At 46.6% G+C, this 22,609-nt stretch overlaps 1 protein-coding gene across 11 annotated transcripts in view; it reads left to right on the forward strand.

Annotated features, from left to right (window-relative positions):
- The window catches only part of PECAM1 (platelet and endothelial cell adhesion molecule 1), a 109,097-nt gene that overhangs the window by 48,048 nt on the left and 38,440 nt on the right, over positions 1-22,609 (forward strand). For all 11 annotated transcript variants that reach the window (XM_086356913.1, XM_086356908.1, XM_086356911.1 and 8 more), the window contains 3 exons: positions 8,179-8,472; positions 12,285-12,590; positions 16,531-16,806. In XM_086356913.1, coding sequence (XP_086213039.1) covers positions 8,179-8,472; positions 12,285-12,590; positions 16,531-16,806 — 876 coding nt within the window. The remainder of the gene's footprint in view (positions 1-8,178; positions 8,473-12,284; positions 12,591-16,530; positions 16,807-22,609) is intronic.

Genomic DNA, 22,609 nt, shown 5'->3' on the forward strand with positions numbered 1-22,609 from the left:
TTTTTTTTTTTTTTGAGGTACCTGTGTACTGTTATTTGTTTGTTTTAAAATTTTGTTCATTTTGGGCTGTGCTGAGTCTTTGTTGCTGTTTGGGGGCTTTGTCTAGTTGCGGTGAGCAGAGGTTACCCTCCAGTTGCCGTGCCTGGACTTCTCATTGCAGTGGCTTCTTTGTTGCAAGAGCACGGTCTTTAGGAAGTGTGGGTTCTAGAGTGAGCAGGCTTCAGTAGTTGTGGTCATGGGCTTAGTTGCCACAATCCTCCCAGACCAGGGATCAAACCCATGTCCCCTGCCTTGATAGGTGGACTCTCAACCACTGGACCACCAGGGACGTCCCTCTTTGAGCCTTTTTCTCAGTCTGTAAAATGAATGTGATAAGTCAGTATGAGATGGGATTAAAGACGTGACTCACCTGCCCGACATGTAGTGGTTAGTAAAGTAATGGTTTATCATGGTTCTAGCTCAGGGCTTCCCCAGTGGCTCATCAGTAAAGAATCCGTCTGCAATGCAGGAGATTTGGGTTCAACCCCTGGGTCAGAAAGATCCCCTGGAGAAGGAAATGGCAACCCACTCGAGTATTCTTGCCTGGAAAATCCCATGGACAGAGGAGCCTGGTGGACTACAGTTCTTGGGGTCTCAACGACTCAATAACAACAATGATCCTAGTTCACCGTCACCCTCATAGCTTCTCCTCTCTCTGTCCCCTGCAGCCTTGTGCCTCTGCTTTGGTCCAGACCACACCCTGCCTCTGGACTTCTTCAGCTCTCCGTTCTTCATCCCTGTGGAGCCCTATACTAAGGTCACAGGTGTAGAGCCCTGTACCAAGGTCATAGGATAAAAATCTCTGGAATGACCAAGCCCCATACCAAAATGTCATGGTCCATGTGCATTTTGGAAAAGAATTTCCAGACATGAGGCAGAATGAGATGAGAAGAAAGTTTCTTAGAGTGGGAGACACTGTTAGAACAGCAGGCTGTCTCAAGGGAGAGACATTTCTGAAAATCATTTCTCAGGCTAGTAGCCTGTTTTTATAGCCCCAGGACAGACAATTCCTACTGGAATGGTGGCATTAGGTGATTGGTTAGGATGCTCTTTGTGTGTGTGTGTGTGTATGTGTTAGTAGCTCAGTTGTGTCTGACTCTTTGCGATCCCGTGGACTGCAGCACGCCAGGCCTCCTTGTCCATCACCAACTCCTGGAGTTCACCCAAACTCATGTCCATTGAGTCAGTGAGGCCATCCAACCATCTCATCCTCTGTGGTCCCCTTCTCCTCCTGCCTTCAATCTTTCCCAGCATCAGGGTCTTTTCAAATGAGTCAGCTCTTCACATCAGATAGGGTGGGTATTTTACCTAATACTGGGTCAGGGAACTGACCAGTTTAGATCCAGAGGCTCATGGCAACAGTTGCAGTGGGGCTCGGTCAGTCCCAGAGATGTTTATCCTGTGACCTTGGTATAGGACTCTCACAGTCAGGGGGAAGTCAATGACTCCTTGCCCGGGTTTCCCAGAGAAAGGTCTTTGTAACTTTGGGGAAGACCTCAGGCTCTCCGACTGCCTCCTCAGGCCTCCATCCTATTTTACATAAGGTGCCTGTTCAGGGTCACAGCTGGCTGATGGCAGAGCCAGGTGGGGGGCCTGGGACTCAGGTCTACCATTCCTTAGACCACCCAGGACCATGTGCATGACCGGCCAGCCTGGTCCATGATTGAGGTGCTTGGTCGGCCCTGGCCCTTCCTCTCCTTTTACCTCAGGCCCCCACCCAACCCCAGCCAGCCAGTCTCAGGAGATGACCTCAGCTCCCTCTTCACCTAGAATACAAGGCTGTCTGGAGGGAACTCCCTCCACTTCCCGCCCTGCCCCAGCTTCAGGCTTATCTGCCTCCCCACCCGTCCTCCCAGCTTCCCTCCTGGCTTCAGAGGCCATGTCTACCCCGCAGCTGGGTAGGGCCAGCTGGCCCACCTGGGCTCTGAGCCCATCCCTGGCATCACCCCCTCCTCCAGAATCTCATGCTGTCTCTGACTGATCCCCCTGCCCCACTTTTAGTAGCTACCCCTGCCTTTGTGGCTCTTTCAGTCTACAAATGTGATTAGTAACACTTTATTTTAGGAAAAAGAAAAATCATAAACAAACCCCCCCCATTTATCTTCTGTCCCCCTATCTATCTACTCCCTTCCTCAGTCAAACTTCTCTGAAGCCTTGTTTCTTTAATTTAATTATTTATTTCTTTATTTTGGGGCTGCTTGGTATTCGGAATCTTAGTTCCCTGACCGGGCACTGAACCCATGCCCTCTGCAGTGGAAGCGTGGAGTGTTAACCACTGGACCATCAGGGAAATCCTCTGAAGCCCGGTTTCTAATCACTTCTCTGCTTCCTCACCTCTCAGTCGACCCTACCAGCTGTAGGTCTGGCTTTGGCCCCTACACCTCCTGAATCCTCACTAAGAGGAGATGCCAAATGTCGTGAACACATCCAGACCTTCGCCTTCAGGACCCCAGTGTTTGCACAAAGCCTCTTTCTTTGGCCTTGTAAACCCTCTTCCCTGGTGTTCTCCCACCTTTCTGATGGGGAGACTTGGACTTTTTCCCCAGGGAGATTTGGACTTTCCCAGAGGCCGATCCTCGCTGAAGCTCATCTCCTCCTCCCTCCCCCAACACACACCTCCACGTGCCCACCCTTCAGTTCCACTCCAGCTCTGGCTGCTTCACTGATGGTCAGGCTTCCTCCGAGGCCATGGCTGACATTTCCTCCTAGTCATCCCTCAGGGTCCCTCAAACCAGCTGCAGCACCAGGACTGTGTCCCGCCCTTATCTCTGTCTGGCCTTGTCTCCTTTAGTCCATTGCGCCTCTATCCTCCCGCCCAGGCACCTAATCCAGGAACCTTATCTTCTACGCTTTACCTCGATCCCCATGGCCAATCAAACCGGTCAAATACACATAACAAATATTATTTTATACTTTTTTGGCTGCACTTCATAGCATGTAGGATCTTAGTTCCCTCACCAGGGATGGAACCCATGTCCTTGCAGTATGCTCGTAATGTTGTACAAACATCACCACTGTCCAGCTCCAGAACATTTTCTTCACCCTCAAAAAAGCGAAGTCCTTCTGCATCCAGTAAACACTTCTCGAGCCCATCCCCGCCCCTCGGCCCACTGCGTCTGCCCGAGCTCAGGCCGCATCAGCTTTCACCTGAACCTTCATGCACGTAGTTACAGCCTCCCCTTCCAGCCCACAGTGATCTTTCTAAAGCTCTGTCATCCTGCTACCCCCCACCCCTCCCAAGACCCTGAGGACAGGGCCCAGCGGGTCAGCATGGTGGACAAGGCCCTCTGTGCTGGCGCCTCCTACCTGCCCCCACACTCTGGTTCCTATAAGCACCTGTGCCCGGAATTCATTGATTTCTCCTGCCCCTGTGCTCTGGTACACGCTGTTCTCCTGCCCCGAGTCCCCCACCCATCCCTTCTGTCCTGGCCCAAGGCTCAGTTCCGGGGTCACTTCCTTCAGACTTGCCTTGGCCTCTCCTGGACTCCCCTTCCTCCTGGCCTTACACCACTTACTCCAGCTGTCTGGGTCCCCACCAGCCTGCACAACCCAGGACAACAGGGCTGCTTTCTCATTCACCTTGTGATCCCAGCACCTGGCACCAGGGGCTCAGGAAATGTTTTCCTGAAAGAGACTCGAACTGAACTTGCAGGTGCCTGAGATTCAGGGGAGCTGGGTCAGCACACTCCATGCTGAGCATCACGGGTCACCAGGGCCTCCGTGCTTTGTGGCTCCCTGTATTTTCCTGATAGTGGTGGACAGTCCCTCCTCCTCTACCATCCACCCCCAGCCACCCACTTCTTTCTGAGTCATTTCCAGGTGGAGGGCTGAGGAGCTGACTGAGTCAAGATGCCTCATCTTCCCCAGAGCATCAGTATCCGCTGACCACTGGCCTGAGGTGGCAGGAAGCAGGGCCCTTTGTTTTAGGGTGTGGGGCCTTGGCGCTCTGGTCCCCCGGAGTGGGGCTACAGTCCATGGGGTTGCCAAGAGCTGGACACGACTGAGCAACTAACACTTCACTTCTCAACCGTGTCCTTTCATCACAGTTCTGAACCTTTGGTGTCCTCTCTCCAGAAAGACACACACTTGCATATAATTGGAGGTGGTTCATGGGTCCCCTAACACCTCTCTGTGAACCTCGGGGAGGCCTGGGTTATAGCAATCACTCTGTTGTATAAATAATGAGCCCTACACACAGTAATCTAGTTTGGCTGCTCCTGGAAAGTTTATTCACAAAGAGGATATTATTTTCCATATTATCTTAATGATCGCATCCCCGGTGGCTCAGCTATAAAGAATCCGCTTGCCAATGCAGAAGATGCAGGAGATACGGGTTCCATCCCTGGGTCAGGAAGATCCCCTGGAGAGGGAAATGGCAACCCACTCCAGTATTCTTGCCTGGGAAATCCCACAGACAGGGGAGACTGGTGGGCTACCGTCCAAAGTGTTGCAAAGATTTGGACACGACTGAGAGACTGAGCACACATGTGTCTTAAGAATCAGATAGAGATTTTTGAAGGTTGTGTGGTGTATTTGTTACCTATTACTCCTTAACAAATTATCCCAAAACTCAGTGGTTTAAGATAATTTATCATCTCACGCAGTTTCTGAGGGGCAGGAGTCTGGGAATGGCTTAGCTGGGTGGTGCTGACTCAAGGTTTGTCTGGAAGTTGCAGGTAAAATATTGGTCAGGGTTATGGTTTACCTGAGGGCTTGTCTGATGCTGTGGATTCTGCCTTTAAGCCCACACATGAGGCCATTCCTCACCATGTGGGTCTCTGCAGAGGGAGACTCATGACATGGCAGCTGGCTTTGCGCAGAATTGAGTGATCCCAGAAGAGGAGAGGGTAGTCAAGAGGAAAAATGCAATTACAAACTAATCTCAAAAGTGACCTGCTAGCACTTCTGCAATGTTGTTCCTGAGACCAACCTGGTCCGATGTGGGAGGAGCCCACTGGCGGGTGTGACAGTAGAAGGCAGGGCTCACTGGGGGCCCTCTTGAAGACTGGAAACCGGAAGGGTGTTGGTGGAGGTGGTGGTCATGGTGATATAACTGAGGCTGCTGGTCTGTTGCATCAAGTCAATGAGCTGGGATTTGTATCTTGATACATTTTATAAATGCTTCCCCTTCTTCTGTCCTGCCTTCCCTTCTTATTCCTTATCTGCTCCCGCTGGCTGGCTGTGGAAGTGTGAGATCCCTACCAGCGAATCAGCTGAGTTAATTTATTAAGCAGATGTGTGTTAGGTTTGCTTAGAAAAACAAGGTGGTGGAAGAGCCTTATGTTAGTGAACGTCCTCCTCTCGAAAAACCAACTACCCAATGCTTTAGCCGAGTTTGCTATTAAGTGGTTAGACAATGGTAGAGCGCCCTAGGGCTGGAGGAGACTCTGACAGGGCTGGCACTGAGGCTGGAAGACCTGGAGTGGGAACGAGTGGTGAAGCGTAGACCGTGAGCCCCAGGTGGGCAGAAACTGTGCCAGTCCCACCCTTCTCTGAGCCCCCAGCATTGGGTGCATGCCTGGCACAGAGACGGCACCTCCAGTATCTGCTGAATGAGTGATGCTGAGGAAGTGGGAAGGAGATGTCAATCAGGGGCCAGGCACTGGGCAAAGGGGACCTGCCCTTCAGTGCTCTCAGCCACTTGGTTTGGTCATTCATTGTTTGAGATGAAAATACCAGGGAAGGCAAGTATTAGTGTTCCTTCTTTATAGGAGGAGAGGTGGTGTCCTGGAAGGGTTAGATGACTCCCAGTGACACCCAGCTAACGGCTGTGGGACCAGGGGTTGGGACCAGGTGTGTCCGACTCTGCTTTCTTCCTGGTCCCAGTTCTGTGTCCCAGTGTATCAGGCGTGGGTGTGCATTTCATTCAGATGACGACAGTAAAGTAGCCCAACACCAGGGGTCTGGAGAAGTTGTTGTAATTCACCTTAGAAATTTAAAAATATTTTTTTTTTTTTTAATTATTTATTTGGCTGTGCTGGGTCTTCATTGCTGCGAGGGGTTTTCTCTAGTTGTGGTGAATGGGGGCTCCTCTTTAGTTGCGGTAGCTTCTCTCGTTGAAACGCACGGACTCTAGGGCACAGAGGCTCAGGAGTTGCGGCTCCCGGGCTCTAAAGCTCAGGCTCGGTAGTTGTGGCCCATGGGTTTAGTTGCTTCATCACATGTGGGATCTTCCCGGATCCAGATCAGGTATCGAACCTATGTTTCCTGCTTTGTTAGGGGGACTCTTTACCATTGAGCCACGAGGGAAACCCTGTTTTGTTTTTCCCCTGAAAAAAATTTGCTAGAAATGACTTCAAGAAAGAGGTTTAGAGAGCACAAGACTCAACAGCTGGTTTTATTCCTGTGACTGACAGAATCTAGTTATCATTTCAAAAGCACTTTGTGCCAGGAACTGTGCTCCAAGGACTTAAGCTCAGCTTCTCATTTACACTTACTATTATTATGTCCATTGTGACTTCCCTTGGTGGCTCAGTGGTAAAGAATAGGCCTGCCAAGTAGGAAACTCAGGTTTGATCCCTGGGTCGGGAAGATCCCTTGGAGAAGGAAACGGCAACCCACTCCAGTATTCTGGTCTGGTAAATCCTATGGACAGAAGAGTCTGTTGGGCTACAGTCCATGGGATCGCAAAAGAATCGGACATGACTTAGCCACTAAACAACAATGTCCATTGTATGGATAAGCAAACTGGGGCTCAGAGAAGCTCAGTAACTTACCTAAAGCCACACAGGTTGTGTTCAGAGATGGGATTTGGTCCAGGAAGTCTGACTCTGCACTCATCCCCTGCTCTCTACTATCTCCTGATAGAATCACTGTACTAAACAGCATGACTTAAAATAAAGAAGGTACTGAAGGAGTAGGGAGACGTACCTGTCCTTACCTTGGCAGGGAATGTATTAGTTGATGGGAAAATAACATGGTTAAAAGAAACTTCTGTTCTGAGCGCTCACCCAATAGGCTTCTCAGACCAGGACCTGAAAGACAAAAGAGGGAGTTCTGAAGATTAATGCTGTAAGAAATGCATCTGAACAATCACCTTGTTTCATCTCATGACTAATTAGATGCCATTTTTTGTTAAGATGCTCAGAAATAAAGGCACAAGGATGGACTGTTCTATTCAGTTAAAACCTGGGACATGTTAAAGTTAAATTCTAAGTTGTTCAAAAAAGATTTGATGTTATGAAAAGAGAGAGAAAGAATGACAATTTTGTTTTTTGCCATATCTCTGGCTAGCTACCTGGTTATACCTTTTGCTGTCTGTAAAATGATTTGGGACCACTTATAAAAATTATGTATATTACTGTTCAATAGGATAAAATAAGGAAATCAGAGTGAGAAGAAAATTAAGGCAGTACAATAAAACTATGACTGTTTAAGCACAGAAAAATGCATCCCAAAGGTTGCTACAGGTAAAATTTGGGGCTTGTACTTCTTAGCAGTCAAAGTGAAAAAGGGAAGCAAGATCCATGAGAAAATGTGGTTTCAAGTTCTCACTCATCTGGTAAGGTTTCTGATTCCATCAGCTAGAAAACATCAGCTGAGACTGTGCTAATTTGGTCAGGCTAGGGTTGGGGGATGGAGGGGTTGGGGGGTGGAGGGATTGGGGAGGAGGGTGGCGGAGCATTTCTTGCGTGTCGCCATGTGATTTCAACAGTGGTAGCCATCACTTATCCCACAATTACTGTGTGCCAGGCACTGTGCTGGGTGCTTTCTACTCTTCTGTCTTACAACAACCTACTATGTACGTGTTGTAAGCTCATTTTAGAGATGAGGCAGTTGAATTCAGGGAGGTTAATCACCCAAGGTCACACAGTAAGTGATGACCCAAGACTCGCACGTTCCTCTGCCCCAATCCTAGGCTCTCTCCAGGGCCACGATGCGGCGGCTCACTGGCCGCACACATCTCGTGGACATGTTTTAGTTGTCACACTCTGAAGCCTGCCACCTTGTCATGGTGGGAATATGAGCCACTTAGTACCAAATGCCCTGTGCTTGACCCACCGCACATAGTCATCACCCGCTTGGGACCTCCGGACGCTCTGTTGTGCAGGAGGTGATGATACCCATCTGATGATGATGGTGATGTTGTTCCTGAGATAACAGATGGGTGGTTCTGCTCTCCTCCCCCTCGGCCCTTAGCCTTCACCATCAACAGCATCCACATGCAGATCCTGCCGGACAGCACGGTGCGAAACGGGGAGAACCTGACACTGCAGTGCCTCGTGGATGTCAGCACCACCTCGCGGGTCAAGCCTCTGCACCAGGTGCTGTTCTACAAGGATGATGTGCTGCTTCACAACGTCTCCTCCAGGAGGAACACAGAGAGTTATTTGATTCCCCACGTCCGGGTCTGTGACTCAGGGAGATACAAATGCACCGTGATCCTGAACAACAAGGAGAAGACGACGCCAGAGTATGAGGTGTGGGTGAAAGGTGAGAGCCTGCAAAAGAACACGGTTTGGGAGGGTGGATCACGAACACGTGCTGTGGCCAGAAGAGTGACTGAATGAGTCACGACACGCTGGACCTCCCTGCCAACCCACCACCCTTCTCACTTGTGTGCTTGACGTTTTCCCAACCTGGACATGCAAGCAGTAGACATGCTCCTGATACACCAGGCTTTTCCTTACCTCCTTGCCTTTGCATGGGCTTTCCTTGTGGCTCAGCTGGTAAAGAATCCGCCTGCAATGCAGGAGACCTAGGTTCAATCCCTGGGTTGGGAAGATCCACTGGAGAAGGGAACGGCTACCCACTCCAGTATTCTGGCTTAGAGAATTCCATGGGCTGCATAGTCCATGGGGTCACAAACAGTGAGCGACTTTCACTTCACTTCACTTGCCTTTGCACATGCTATCTGCCCTCCCTAGAACTCCCTCTTCATCTCCTCTCCTCATGAACTATCTCCTTGAACACTCAACTCTTCTCTGACACTTTTCCCAAGCAAAATTGATCTCCCCCAGGGTCCTGGTCCTTATAGCTCTTGTCCCTCTCTGCATTCAGTGTATAAAGGTCAGGACGCTGTATGTTGACACTGGATTCTTCAGTTCCTCTGCTTAGTTTTGGTCTGGACAAGTCCCTTACCTTCTCTACACTTTAAAATTCTCATCAGTGAAATGAAGATAATAATACTACCTCAGGGAATTACTGAGAGGATTAATAGATTCTGTGTTGGTAAAGATAGGGCAGTTTCCAGCACATAATGAGTTTCCAATAAGCTACAATTACTATTTCACTCAATAATGCAACTTTCTCACACATCTGGTTGCTCTCCAGACTGTGAGATCCTGAGGAAAGAGGTGGTGTTTAGTCTTTTTTTCTTAAAATATATCTCAAAAAAATCTGGCTCATAGTAGGTACTCAATAAATGATTGTGGAATAAACCCAGTTGAAAAGAGCAAGTAGACATAGAGATGGAGAAACAAGAAAAAGGTATCATTGGGGGAAATTTGGGTCACACAGTTCCATCCATCCATTCTTTCATTGGTTTACTCTCTCAAGAAGCATGTCCCAAGGTTGCAAGTCAGGAAAGAAAAAAAAAAAAAAATAGGTGCTAAACATGAAAATGCATCAGGCAAATCCTAGCTCTGGATGCAATTACAGTCCTGGAAGGAAGAGATTTATTTAACAAATCACTGCAGTCCAACAGTCATTTGATCTGACTGCCTTGGGAGCACAGCGGTGAGAAGAAACAATTCAGCCTAGAGGGGTTAGGGACGGCCTCCCAGAAAATGGACACTGGGTTCAGATACAAAAGATCACATGGGAATTATCTTGATGGCCAAATGGTGCCAAGGACAGAGAAAGGGGATATAGCATAAGAGTGAAGTGCAGAGGCTGAGAAAGAAGTTGCTCTCCCAGCAGAGTGCCCCTGGGTCCACTTCCCTGACCTCTGTAGGCAGGTTTTCATTTCCTGTCTCTAAAGTCGAGATCACTGGGTATCTCTGCATACCCTTGAATGTTGCTTGTTTTGAGGATTAAATGGGGAGCAGAGGAAGTGACCCAGTGTTGGATGAATGAATGGCCCACCATGTACTAGGTGCTTGGCCAGACCATCCTTAGAAAGAAATAATCCTTTCAGCAAACAGGAAACAGGAAGAACCAGTGGGCAAGTGTTTGGGGGCATTTTCCTCTCAGAAGTGTATGACCTCTGACCACCTTCCCGTCAGGCTTTGAGGCTCACACAGGAGGACATGACTGTGTCACCCTCCAGGCCAGTTCGTCCTCTGGACATCCTGGGTGTCCCGTGGACCATCGCGGCATGACCGGCCGGACATCCCTATGTATCACCAGGGGCCACAGGGAAGCAGAGCAGCACTTCAGCGTCTCCACTGGGGACAGGGGAGGAGCCAACAGGTCCCTGTGTTCACAGGAGTGATGAGAAAAGAGTGGCAGGCCAAGACTCTGGGAAATAGATGTTGAAAAGAAATGTGCCAGAAACTTGGGATGATTTAATGGACACAGTTTGTGAATTCAGCCCCGTTCTTCCTGGACAGCTGCTGCCATAACTGTCATTTCTGCATCTTTGAGCTCACTTCTGTGATCAGAACAGTCATTCATACCATTGTTACTTCCAGTAATAAGAACTACCACTTATTCAGGCCCTCACAAGACAAGATAAACGGTTCTGAGCACGTCACATGCATTTCATTTTACTCCTGCAATGGCACTGAGAGATCAGCCTGGTTCCTCCCGTATACAGGTGTCCATGTTGGAGCTCAGAGAGGTTGGGTGGTCTGGTGACATTAAACACAGAGCCAGAGTCAGAACTTAGATCTATCTGACTCCACAGTTGGCCTCTCTAACTCTTTTTTATGATAGGAGGTCTTTGAGGCAGACAAAAGACAATCCATTCATTCATTAACCATTTATCAAGCGCCCATTCTGATGAAGACCCAACAATGAGTACAACATGATCCCATCCCTTGATCCCTTCTCCTGGGGATCTCGTGTGGGGCAGGGGAGCACCTTCACCAGAAGTGACAGCAGAGGTGGAGCACATGCAGATCTCCTCCCCAAGAGGACAGCTCTCTGTCTCTCCCTTTTTTTTTAAAAAAATGTATTTTTATTAATTTTTTTTAAAACATCAAAAGCATTTTGTATTTGGAGTATAGCCGATTGACAAGGTTGTGATAGTTTTAGGTGAACAGTGAAGGGATTCAGACATACATATACATGTATCCATTCTCCATCTCTGATCTGGGTGGGTCAAGGAAAAAGATTCATGGGTGACAGGGGCAGGTGGCATATTCAGGAAGAGGCAGGTTTAGGATACTAGCAAGTCTATCTGACTCCAAGATGGAATTCATGGCCTTTGGACCCCGGGGCCTGGACAGGACAGCTCATCTCAGCCAGACTCTCCCAGCTCCCTCTAATCCGACCCCGGCTCACCACCTGCTGTATTTTCCCCTCCAGCCCTTCCTCTGCTCTAGACGGCCCTCCTGAAAAGCCACTCATATCCCTTGGCACAAGCAGATCCCGAGGCCCTGAAATGCCTGTCTTTGGCCCCCATCTCACTTCATCTGTCCAAGTAACCTCTTCCTCCAAGAATCCTCTCAGGTCCTATTCCTTTCTAGGATCTTCTCTGACTCCTCAGGCAAAGAGGGACTCCTCCTTTCCCGACTGCTCCCTCGGTCACTGTCTCTGTGAGGCACTCTAATTCCTAGTTATTTTCAGCTTTGCTTTTTAAACTGAGGCCACGCCTGCCTCCTCTCCCTGCACCACCCCCTGCCTCTGGCTGTAAAGTCACACAGACCTGGGAGTGAGTCTCAGTTGCCTTGGGGCTTGAAGGCTGTAAGCTTCTGGGTGAGCCTTGAACCTCTTGGACATAATTTTCTCTTTCCTGCCCTCCCCAGAGATTTACTATAAGAATTACAGAATGGAGTCATGGGTAGAAAGTTAATCCTAGCTTGTCGTTGGCGTTCAATATATTGCAACAATCACCACAGTAATACTGATGAATACTGGCAGCCTTTGTTTTGTTCTTAACTATGTTGGTTGAGATGACTTGACTTCCCAGTGGAATTATAAACTTTGAAAGCATCAACCACATCTTAGACATAGTCTATATATTTTTCCAAAGTACCTGGTGTGGTGCTCAGCACATACATACTCAATACTTACCTGGTAGGTAGCACCAAGGTTCTGGGAGCAAAAGGACCATCAGATGGGTCAACCCCAGTGACTAGGCTGACGGGTGGCTTGGCCGCTGGAGCAAACACACTAATGACCTTTCTCTTCCCCCGAAGGAGTGTCTGATCCCAGGGTGACGCTGGACAAGAAGGAGGTGATAGAAGGTGGAGTCGTGGTGGTCAACTGTTCTGTCCCAGAGGAAAAGGCTCCTGTACATTTCACAATTGAAAAATTCGAACTAAATATAAGGGGCGCCAAGAAAAAAAGAGAAAAAACCTCTCAGAACCAGAATTTTGTGACGCTGGAATTCACAGTTGAGGAGCAAGACCGTACCATACGTTTCCAATGTCAAGCGAAGATCTTTTCTGGGTCCAACGTGGAGTCCTCCAGACCCATCCAGAGTGACCTGGTCACTGTGCGGGGTTAGAGTCCTACTTCCTTTCTATCATTCTTCCTGGTTTGCTGATTTGGTCTGGGGAGAAAGAGCCCAGAATTGGAAAAGGGCTCAGGCCTTTGCTGCTCAAGACTGTTCTTGGTTTATTATTATTATTTTCTATTGGAGTATAGGTGATTCACAGTGTTGTGATAGTTTCAGGGGAACAGCGAAGGGACTCAGCCATGTGTGTACATGTATCCATTCTCCCCCAAACTCCCCTCCGGTCCACAAAACACTGAGCAGAGTTCCATGTGCTATATGGTAGGTCCTTGTTGGTTATCCATTTTAAATATAGCAGTGTGTAAATGTCCATCCCAAACTCCCTAACGATCCCTTCCCCTCATCCTTCCCCACCCTCCTGCAACATTCTCTAAGTCTGTGAGTCTGTTCCTGTTTTGTAAGTAAGTTCATTTGTGTTTCTTTTTAGAATCCACATACAGGAGATGTCATACCATATTTCTCCTTCTCTGTCAAGACTATTCTTAATCATTTGATATTTTTCAAACTTTTTGACTGTGACACAATTTAACTATATACGCATATATATTTCCAAACAATTCTTAACCTTCATACGTGATGCATTTTGCTATTTTTCTTTCTATTCTATTTGCATTTCTTAAAGCACTGGCTGAGGCTCACTGAAACAATATCTTGTGTGAGCTGCAGCTTGGGAACTGTGACTTTAAACCATGAGAATCAGACATCAGGAAGTGGGGTCTGGAGGGGATCCAGGGGGAAGTGGGGTTGATCCTCAGCTTTTGCCTCCTGCATTTGACGAGGAATTTCCCCCTTCTACCCATCCTTCCATCACTGAGACGTTGGACAAATAGGAAACAGATGAGGTGGCCTGAGAAGTGCTCTCAGGAGAGAAAGGCTACAGCAGAGGGGAACCAGGGTCTGAGTGTCCAGGACAGAGAGCTCAGGGCTCCAGGTCAGGCACCCAGCAGCTCCCAGTGGCCTGAGAGGGGAGCACGTGTGAAGCAGGAAGAAGGCAGGGGAAGGAACAGTTTACCGCAGAAAGCCTCAAGTGTATTCAGGATTGGAGCCCTACAGCTTGTTAAGTGATCGTCAGGGGACTTCCCTGGTGGTCCGGTTTTGGGAATCTGCTCGTCCAGTGCGGGGGACACGGGTTCAATCCCTGGTCGGGGAACTAAGATCCTGCAAGCCGTGTGGTGTGGCCAAAGAAATAATAGAACAGCAATTAAGAAAAAAAAAATGGACTTCTGCTTTTGGCGCCCTCGCTTTTGCCCATTGTGTGCACATAATGCTATATTGTATGTGTAAATATTTCCTGTATAGTATTATGTGTGTGTATGTATATATATAGCATTATGTATATACAAAAATTTTTTTATTGTAGTTCATGGTGTGGGTTAAAGTTTAAGAAAATGTGGTACTATATAAAGTGACAATTCTTCACAGTAAGTACCAGCACTTAGAGAAAGTCCCTTGTCTGTTCTTCTAGACTTATTTTACTCATTCATCATGTGCACACACATTTTTGATTTGTTTATCTTTGTTTTTACAAAAAAAAAAAAGAGAGAGAGAGACCTGTCAAACATTCTATCTTATAACTTTTTCTTAACAAATACAGTATAGATGTACTTTTGTCCATATCAAGAAATACAGATCTTTATCATTCTAGTGACAACTCAGAACCCTGTTGTAAGGATATGCTCATTTCATTTTAGTTTTTAAAATTCATTTATTTTTTAAAAGTGAAAGGAGGTTTTATTCGGGGAGGGAACACACTCCATAGACAGAGTGTGGGCCATCTCAGAAAGTGACAGTCCCCTGCCTCATCTTATGTTGATGGACATTTAGGCATTTTTTTCCCCACTCGTTTGCTCTTAAGACAATCTTGCAGCAAACATTCTTGTAACTTCTGTAGTTTCCTATTTTATTATTTTTTTATGTGTCAAATTCTTTTTTATTGAATTATTTATTTATTTTTGGCTGTGCTGGGTCTTTGTTTCTCTAGTTTCAGGGTGTAGGAACTACTCTGGTTCTGATGGGCAGGCTTCTCGTGGTGGTGGCTTCTCTCGGTGAAGAGCGTGAGCGCTAGGGCACACAGGCTTCGGTAATCGTGACACAAGGGCTTAGTTGCCCTGTGGCACGTGGAATCTTCCTGGACCAGGGATCGAACCCATGTCCCCTGCTTTGGCAGGCAGATTCTTAACCACTGGACCACCAGGGAAGTCCCTGTGTCAAATTTTGATTCAAATGTTTTGTGCATTTTCGGTATTGAAAAATATCACCAATGCGCTCCTCCAAAAGGAAAAACATTTCCATCGAAAGTGTTCATTTTCCCACATCCTCATCAACACAGTATATTACTGATGTTTTCTCTATTGATGTTTTCTCTTTTATTGACTGCCTTGTGAGCAGCTTGCAGGATCTCAGTCCTCAGTCAGGGATTGAACCTGGGCCACAGTAGTGAAAGCACCGAATGTTAACCACTAGACTGCCAGGGAGCTCCCAATATTTTTGTTATTTTTGACAGTCTATTATAATTGAGGCACAGGGGCATATCACTACTGTGATTTGTATTTGTTGGTCTTTAGTGAGGTTGAGTATGCTTTTTACATTTGTACATGTATGCTTTTACATCCCTTCATGCCTTCCTATTCACGTACACTTTGCCCATATTTGCCTACTGCTTCTGATTGATTTGTTTGAGCCCTTTATAAATTAAAGGAATGAGCTCTTTGTCAGGTGCTGTGCAAAAATTTACCCAGTTTTTCACTTGTCTTTATTTTTTACTTCCATGAAAAAACTTTCAATCTTTAGTTAAAATCAAAGTTATGCATCTTTTTTCCTTATGGTATCAATTTATGCATCTTTTTTTTTTAACGGTATCCAGTTTTGTGATTCATACCTAAAGTTCCTCCATGCTCCAAGATTATTAAAGCAAAAAATGCACCTCTGTTTTCTTTTACTGTTTCTGTGGTTTAATTTTTTTTTTCCTCTTGTGCATTTAGATCTCTGATACATTGAGTTTGGGTGTCAGGAAGAAATCTTTAGTTATTATCAAGCTATCCCAGAGGATATTGTTGAATGTGCTAAAAGATGCCGTCTCTTTTTTTGACTCTTAGGAAAACAAACTCCTTTTTTTTTAATGATAGCTTTTTATTGTGAATTTAAATGACTACAGTAAAAAAAAAAAACAAAAAACTAACTAACAAATATTAAAGTAGTAGGTCACTTTAAATTTACTGTTGGCGTTCTTTTAATGTCCTTATCTGTGTTTTACCTGGCTGTAATTGGTGTACATACTCCCTTATGCTCTGCTGGGTGTTTTGGTGGAAGCAAAGGCCTGGCTCTACTTCCCTCACGGTGTCCGATCCCTAATGTCTGACTCATATTTTATTAAAACAGTGTTTTTCAAACTGCATGAGTCATGAAATCAATTTAGTTAGTCACAACCAGCATTTTTTAAAAAGAAATAGGATAGACTAAAAAACATTTTGCAGGGGCATATGGCATTATTTAAAAATTCATTTCCATGAAGCTGAACTTTGGGAAGCAAGGGACTATCTAGGCTGAAATGCCAGAGGTCTATGAAGTGGTATGAGAGTTACCTAGAAAATCCTTGGTGGGCAGGATAAGGGTCTGCTTCTCACTGCTGTGATTATTTCTGAAGTCATTTAAAAAATGTTCTTCAGATGAGATGTAGGTTTGATCTTTGGGAAGCTCAAAGTTAGAGAAATGAAATTAAGAAGAAGCCTGAAGATGCAAGAGTGAGCAAGAGGGAGGGAGCACCAGAGCAGCCTAGGTGAAAGTTTTTTGAGAGGAAAGGTTGAATTTTTTTTAATTAATAAGGAAAAACTGATTGGCCTCCAAAAGCACAGAAAAGGGGAGGGAAGTGGCCTTTCTCCTCACCCGGATTCTAACCTGAGTCCAACCAGCCTGTCCTCTTCTCGTAGAATCCTTCTCGAATCCCAAGTTCCACATCATCCCTGAGGGAAAGGTCATGGAAGGAGACGACCTTCAGGTCAAGTGCACCGTTCAGGTGACGCACCAGGCCCAGTCATTCCCGGAAATCATCATCCAGAAGGACAGGGAGATCGTCGCACACAACAGCCTCAGCAGTGAGGCCGTGTACTCCGTGATGGCCACGACAGAGCACAACGGCAACTACACCTGCAAAGTGGAAGCCAGCCGCATATCCAAAGTCAGCAGCGTCGTGGTCAACGTCACAGGTAGGGTTGCTGGAGGGTGTCGGCAGGTGGCGGGCTCACGAGGTGTCAGTGCTGGAATCCGGGCTGGGCGGTGAGAGCTGGTTCTTCTGCTCCCACCGGTCTGAATGGATGCGCTCAGGCAGGGCCGTGGTGCTCATGGGGAGAAATTCAGTGCAGAGCAAGTCAGCAGTCCGCTATGGTTGTTTCAGGCTGCAGGCTGGGCCCAGTCAGATCCCAGCCGGGCCACTCAGTACATCTGTGACCTTGAGTGAGTGACTGACCATCTCCTTACCACAATTCTGCCATTGGAGTGATGATAGCACTGCAGGACTGTTATAAGGACTAAATGCCATCCATCACCTTTCCTACAGAGCTGCATACCGAGTAAGTACTCGGCCAATGTTAGCTGCTGTTTCTATTATTATGTCGCATTTTTCTTGCCTTTGTGCCCAGTACTGTGCTAGATCTCTATATCCCTGTGGAGGTCCTAAGACAGGGTCAGGAGCAAGAAAGCATTCAGTTCAGTTCAGTCGCTCAGCCATGTCCGACTCTTTGCAACCCCATGAATCTCAGCACACCAGGCCTCCCTGTCCATCACCATCTCCCGGAGTTCTCTGTTGTCCCCTTCTCCTCTTGCCCCTAATCCCTCCCAGCATCAGAGTCTTTCCCAATGAGTCAACTCTTCGCATGAGGTGGCCAAAGTACTGGAGTTTCAGCTTTAGCATCATTCCTTCCAAAGAAATCCCAGGGCTGTTCTCCTTCAGAATGGACTGGCTGGATCTCCTTGCAGTCCAAGGGACTCTCAAGAGTCTTCTCCAACACCACAGTTCAAAAGCATCAATTCTTTGGTGCTCAGCCTTCTTCACAGTCCAACTCTCTTATCCATACATGACCACAGGAAAAACCATAGTCTTGACTAGACTAGACTCAAAAATAATAGTCAAAGTTCCTCTTTGTTGAATACTCTTTGCCTGGTTTACATACATTTTCATTTCAAGCTCATAATTATGCCATAAGGTAGGTATTATGATGCTGGCTTTATGGATGTAGAAACTGGAGCTGAGAAGTCAGGTCACCTAATGATTACAGGATTGCTGAGTGGCAGAGCAAGAGTTACCCACCGGCCTGTTAGATTTCCAAATCCACTAACTTAGAAAGTTCCCTGGATGCCTTCCTTCTTTACCTGGCTTTACTTTTCATTTACTTATTTAGTTTAATTTGGGGGCTGTACTAAGTCTTCCTCAGAGAAGAAAATGGCAACCCACTCCGGTATTCTGGCCTGGAGAATCTCATGGACAGAGGAGCCTGATGGGCTGTAGTCCATGGGGTCACAAGGAGTTGGACACAACAGAGCACACACAAGCACACAAGTCTTCATTGCTGTGCTCTGGCTTCTCTAGTTGCAGTGCATGGGCTTAGTTGCCCTGCTGCGGGTGAGATCCCTGACCAAGGGTCAAATCCATGCCCCCTGCAACAGAAGCTCAGGGGCTTTTTTTTTTTTTTAGTTTAATTGGAGGCTAATTTCTTTACAATATTGTAGTGGTTTTTGCCATACATTGACATGAATCAGCCATGGGTGTACATGTGTTCCCCATCCTGAACCCCCCTCCCACCTCCCTCCCCATCCCTCAGGGTCATCCCAGTACCAGCCCTGAGCACCCTGTCTCATGCGTCAAACCTGGGCTGGCGATCTGTTTCACATATGATAATATACATGTTTCAATGCTATTCTCTCAGATCATCCCACCCTTGCCTTCTCCCACAGAGTCCAAAAGACTGTTCTATACATCTGTGTCTCTTTTGCTGTCTCACAGATAGGGTCATTGTTACCATCTTTCTAAATCCCACATATATGCATTAGTATACTGTATTGGTGTTTTTCTTTCTGACTTACTTCACTCTGTATAAGAGGCTCCAGTTTCATCTACCTCATTAGAACGGATTCAAATGTATTCTTTTTAATGGCTGAGTGATATTCCATTATGTAAATGTACTACAGTTTCCTTATCCATTCATCTGCTGATGGACATCTAGGTTGCTTCCATGTCCTGGCTATCATAAGCAGTGCTGTGAGAAGCACCGGGTCTTAACCGCTGGATGGCCAGGGAAGTCCCTACCTGACTTTACTTTTCAAAACAGCTTTTACCAGGAAAAAAAGTGTACTCTGCCTCTCCCTGTGTGTCTTTAGGCAGTAGAATGTTAAGGTGGTGAGGGTATTATCTATTTTATCTGGTGCAATATTGCTAACAGCTGAACAGTACCTGGCACGCAGTAGGCTTTCAATACATATTTGTTGGATAAACAGATGAGCATCGGTGACAGTGTTCCAGAGGCAGAGCGAGTCAGCACTTCTTGGTTGCCAAGTGAAAGTGTCCATTCATTCATCATTCATTTGCTTATTTACTGAAAGCCCCCTCTGTGTCAATAGAGACTGTACAGTCACAGCGACAGTCCCCAGTATCATAGGTAGGCTGCCAACTACCCAGCTGGGTGACTGGCAGGTGTTGGATTCTGCTGGTCTCTACCAGGTTGGCTCCTGCTAGCGATTTAGTTTATTATTGATAATGGCAAATATTTTGATGGCACATATTTTTTAGATAAAATATAATTATCTTATTAGAGAACAGTACTCAGTTCAACATATATTGAGCACCTTCTGTGTGCTGGGCAACTTTGGGGACCTAGGGAACTGCCCTATGCAGCTTTGAAGAATTTCACAGACATAAATAGACGATGAGAATATGATGCAATGATCAACTCTGTTAAAGAGATGGTTGTATGGTCATGGGAGCAGCAGGGACCACGTGGCAAACATAAGGGCAATTTCAGGGCTTAGAGCAGCACTCCAACCCCTCGGACCAGGCTACTTTAGGGAAGCATGAGGCATCTTTGGACCACAGGATACTATTATTGTAGCTGATCCCACATCAGAAGTTTGAGTCACGCTGAGTATGTGAGTCAATCAGAAGGCGAGGCTCCCTGGCCCAAGAAAGCACAGTGTCAGGCTCGGCCGGCCCTTCCCATCCCCTTAGTTTGATGCTCTGTTCTCCTGTTCCGTGTAGAGCTGCCGGAGCCGTGCCAGGGCTGGCAGGCAACTCCCCCACCTTCAAGTGGTGCAAGCCTTCCCACTTCTGCAGCCTATTGTCCACTCCCCTGTTGCTATCAAGCCTCACTATGAGTGGTTCTATAGAGTGATGTTGGAGGCTCACAATAATTTTGTGGACATCAAGATCATTGAATTAGTAATTTGTCTTTGGCTTGAAAGTGGGTTTCCATTACCTCTCACTGTTCACATTTTCAGACCCAGGTGCTGCCAGGACTCCTGACTCTGTCCTGTCATCTCATCTCTACAATCACACCCTCACTCTGGCCCTCACAGCAGGATGTCATAGGGCTTCCCCAAGCATCTCTGCTCCAATTCATCCTTCAACTAACCTGTAGGAGAAGCACCTATTTGACTTCATTATTCCTGGGCTTCATTATTCCTTGGTGGCTCAGTTGGTCAAAAACAACAACAACAAAAAACCCCGCCTGCCAATGCAGGAGATGAAAGAGACCTGGGTTTGATCCCTGGGTCAGAAAGAACCCCTGGAGACGGGCATGGCAACCCACTCCAGTATTCTTGCCTAGAAAATTCCATGGACAGAGGAGCCTGGCAGACTACAGTCCATGGGCTCACGAAGAGTTGGACATGACTGAGCACACATACATGCACACACACACACACACGCTTGCACACACACACACACACACATACACACCTTCACCCTGACTCCAGCCCCTTCCAAACATCTCACCGGACTCTGCCTGGAATATTCTTTCTGCTTGGTCACTGGAAGACCTCTATTGTCCTTAAAGACCAAGTCCCAAATCTCCCTCTAGGAGCCTCCCAGGAAGAATCCCATGGCCACACTTCAGTTCCCAGCACACTCTTCTGTCTACAGGTCAACAGTCACTGAAAAGATTTAGCATCTGTCTGCATCATCCTGGGTGAGCTCTGGAAGGTCTGTGGCTCAATTCATCTGACAACACTGATACTTAGCACACAGCCTGGCACGTTATAGGAACTCAGTAAATATTTGCTCAGTGAGTGAACAAAAGACTTATCCTTATTAACCCGAGTGATGGTCTAGCATCTCATTCTTAATTCTAAACCATTGTCCACCTACCCCAGCAAGATGTTTTGTATTTTTTGCATTTTTGTTTATTTTTTAATGTGGAATCATTTCTGTGGGATTCTTCCTGAGGTTTGTTTTGTTTTTTTTTTTTTTTTACTTTTTTGGTATTTGTCCAATGAAATTGTAAGGCCCTTAAGGAGGTAAATTTCTTTCTTTTTTTTTCCTACTCCTAACCTAGAGCTTTGTTTTATTTCATTTTATTTCATTTGGCTGTGCCTAGTCTTAGTTATGGCATGCTGGATTTTAGTTGCCCCTCTTCGTTGTGGCATGTGGGATCTAGTTCCTTGACAAGGAATCGAACCCAGGCCCCATATATTGGGAGCATAGAGTCTTAGCCACTGGATCACCAGAGAAGTCCCCTAACCTCGAGCTTTTGATGGTGATCTGAAAAGAGGTAAGTCGATGTTCATTATATGGAAGGAAGGAGGGGTGGAATGTGCCTCAATGAATTAATTATTAGGCGATCACCTGACTTACAGTGTTATTTTATTCCCTATCAAGGAAACTAAGAAAACACCGCATACTGATTATAATTATGATGGAAATGACTTCCATTTCCATCCATGGAATATCAGTGATGACCACGACAGCGCTGGTTTTTACTTCCAAACCTGTATGCCAGATTAAATCCTAAATTTAGAGCCAAAGGTAGAATTTAACCCCTGAGTCCTGATTGCATTCTCAAACCCCTAAGGAGGTTTTCTAAGAGAAATTTCAAGTCTCAGTCTCTTTCTTAATATGAAGATAGTCTCAAGTGCCACCGGCTCCTCCTTCCTTCTGCTTCAAGGGTCATAACCATGGAGTCAGTGCGCATTTGCTTACATGAAGGAGCCAAGTCTCCGCAAAGGTTAAGTAGCTAATTAGTAATTCCTCTGTGGCTGAAAACAAACATTTACCATTATTATAAAATACTGGTATTCTTCAGGGAATATTTGTATTAGGAGATGATGAAACTTCTTGAAAGTCAACCACAGTCTTTAGTACTCTCGACATCCAACCTACATTATGGTGCTAATGACTCCTTCCAGTAGCATAGAATGTTGGAACTTACCAAGTACTTGGGCTTGGGAGGCTTCGGGTGGCATCTTCATGCTCCTCCAAGGGAAGTGCTGGAGGAATGGTGGCCAAGCTGCCGCTTCTCCCCAACTCTACAGCATCACTCTGCTTCAAGCCTAGACTACATTCCCTCCTGCTTCCAGTCTGGGCCCCTCCAACTCCATCCATTCTCCTTCCAGAGATCTCCCTACCGAACACATCTGAAGCTATCCCCTTGACCCAGACCGTCCATGGTTCCCATTGTCCCGAGGGTATATTCCACACTTTTAAAAATGTGATTCTCAAGTTCCTTGAAGATCTGCAAGCCTTCTTTTTCTTCTCCCACAGCGGTCCCAGGCTGCCTGAACTTTCAGGTGCTTGAACCTCTTGCCAGACCTTCCATATGTTATTCTCTCTTCCTGTGATACTTTCCATCTTTGCCTGCAGAACTTATCCCAGGAGTTTTCTCCTGATTCTTCAAGCCTAGGTTCCATGTCCCCTCTATAGGCTCTACTGCAGACACTATCTGAAGAATCGCCCATGAGACTTAAGCACTTTATAGAGTCAAGGACTGTTTCTTTTTCACTGCTGCCTCTCCTCTGCCAAGCACA

Source organism: Bos grunniens, chromosome 19 (assembly GCF_055505025.1).
Source record: "Bos grunniens cultivar Pamir isolate PY7600 chromosome 19, Bosgru_T2T1.0, whole genome shotgun sequence".
Taxonomy (NCBI): domain Eukaryota; kingdom Metazoa; phylum Chordata; class Mammalia; order Artiodactyla; family Bovidae; genus Bos; species Bos grunniens.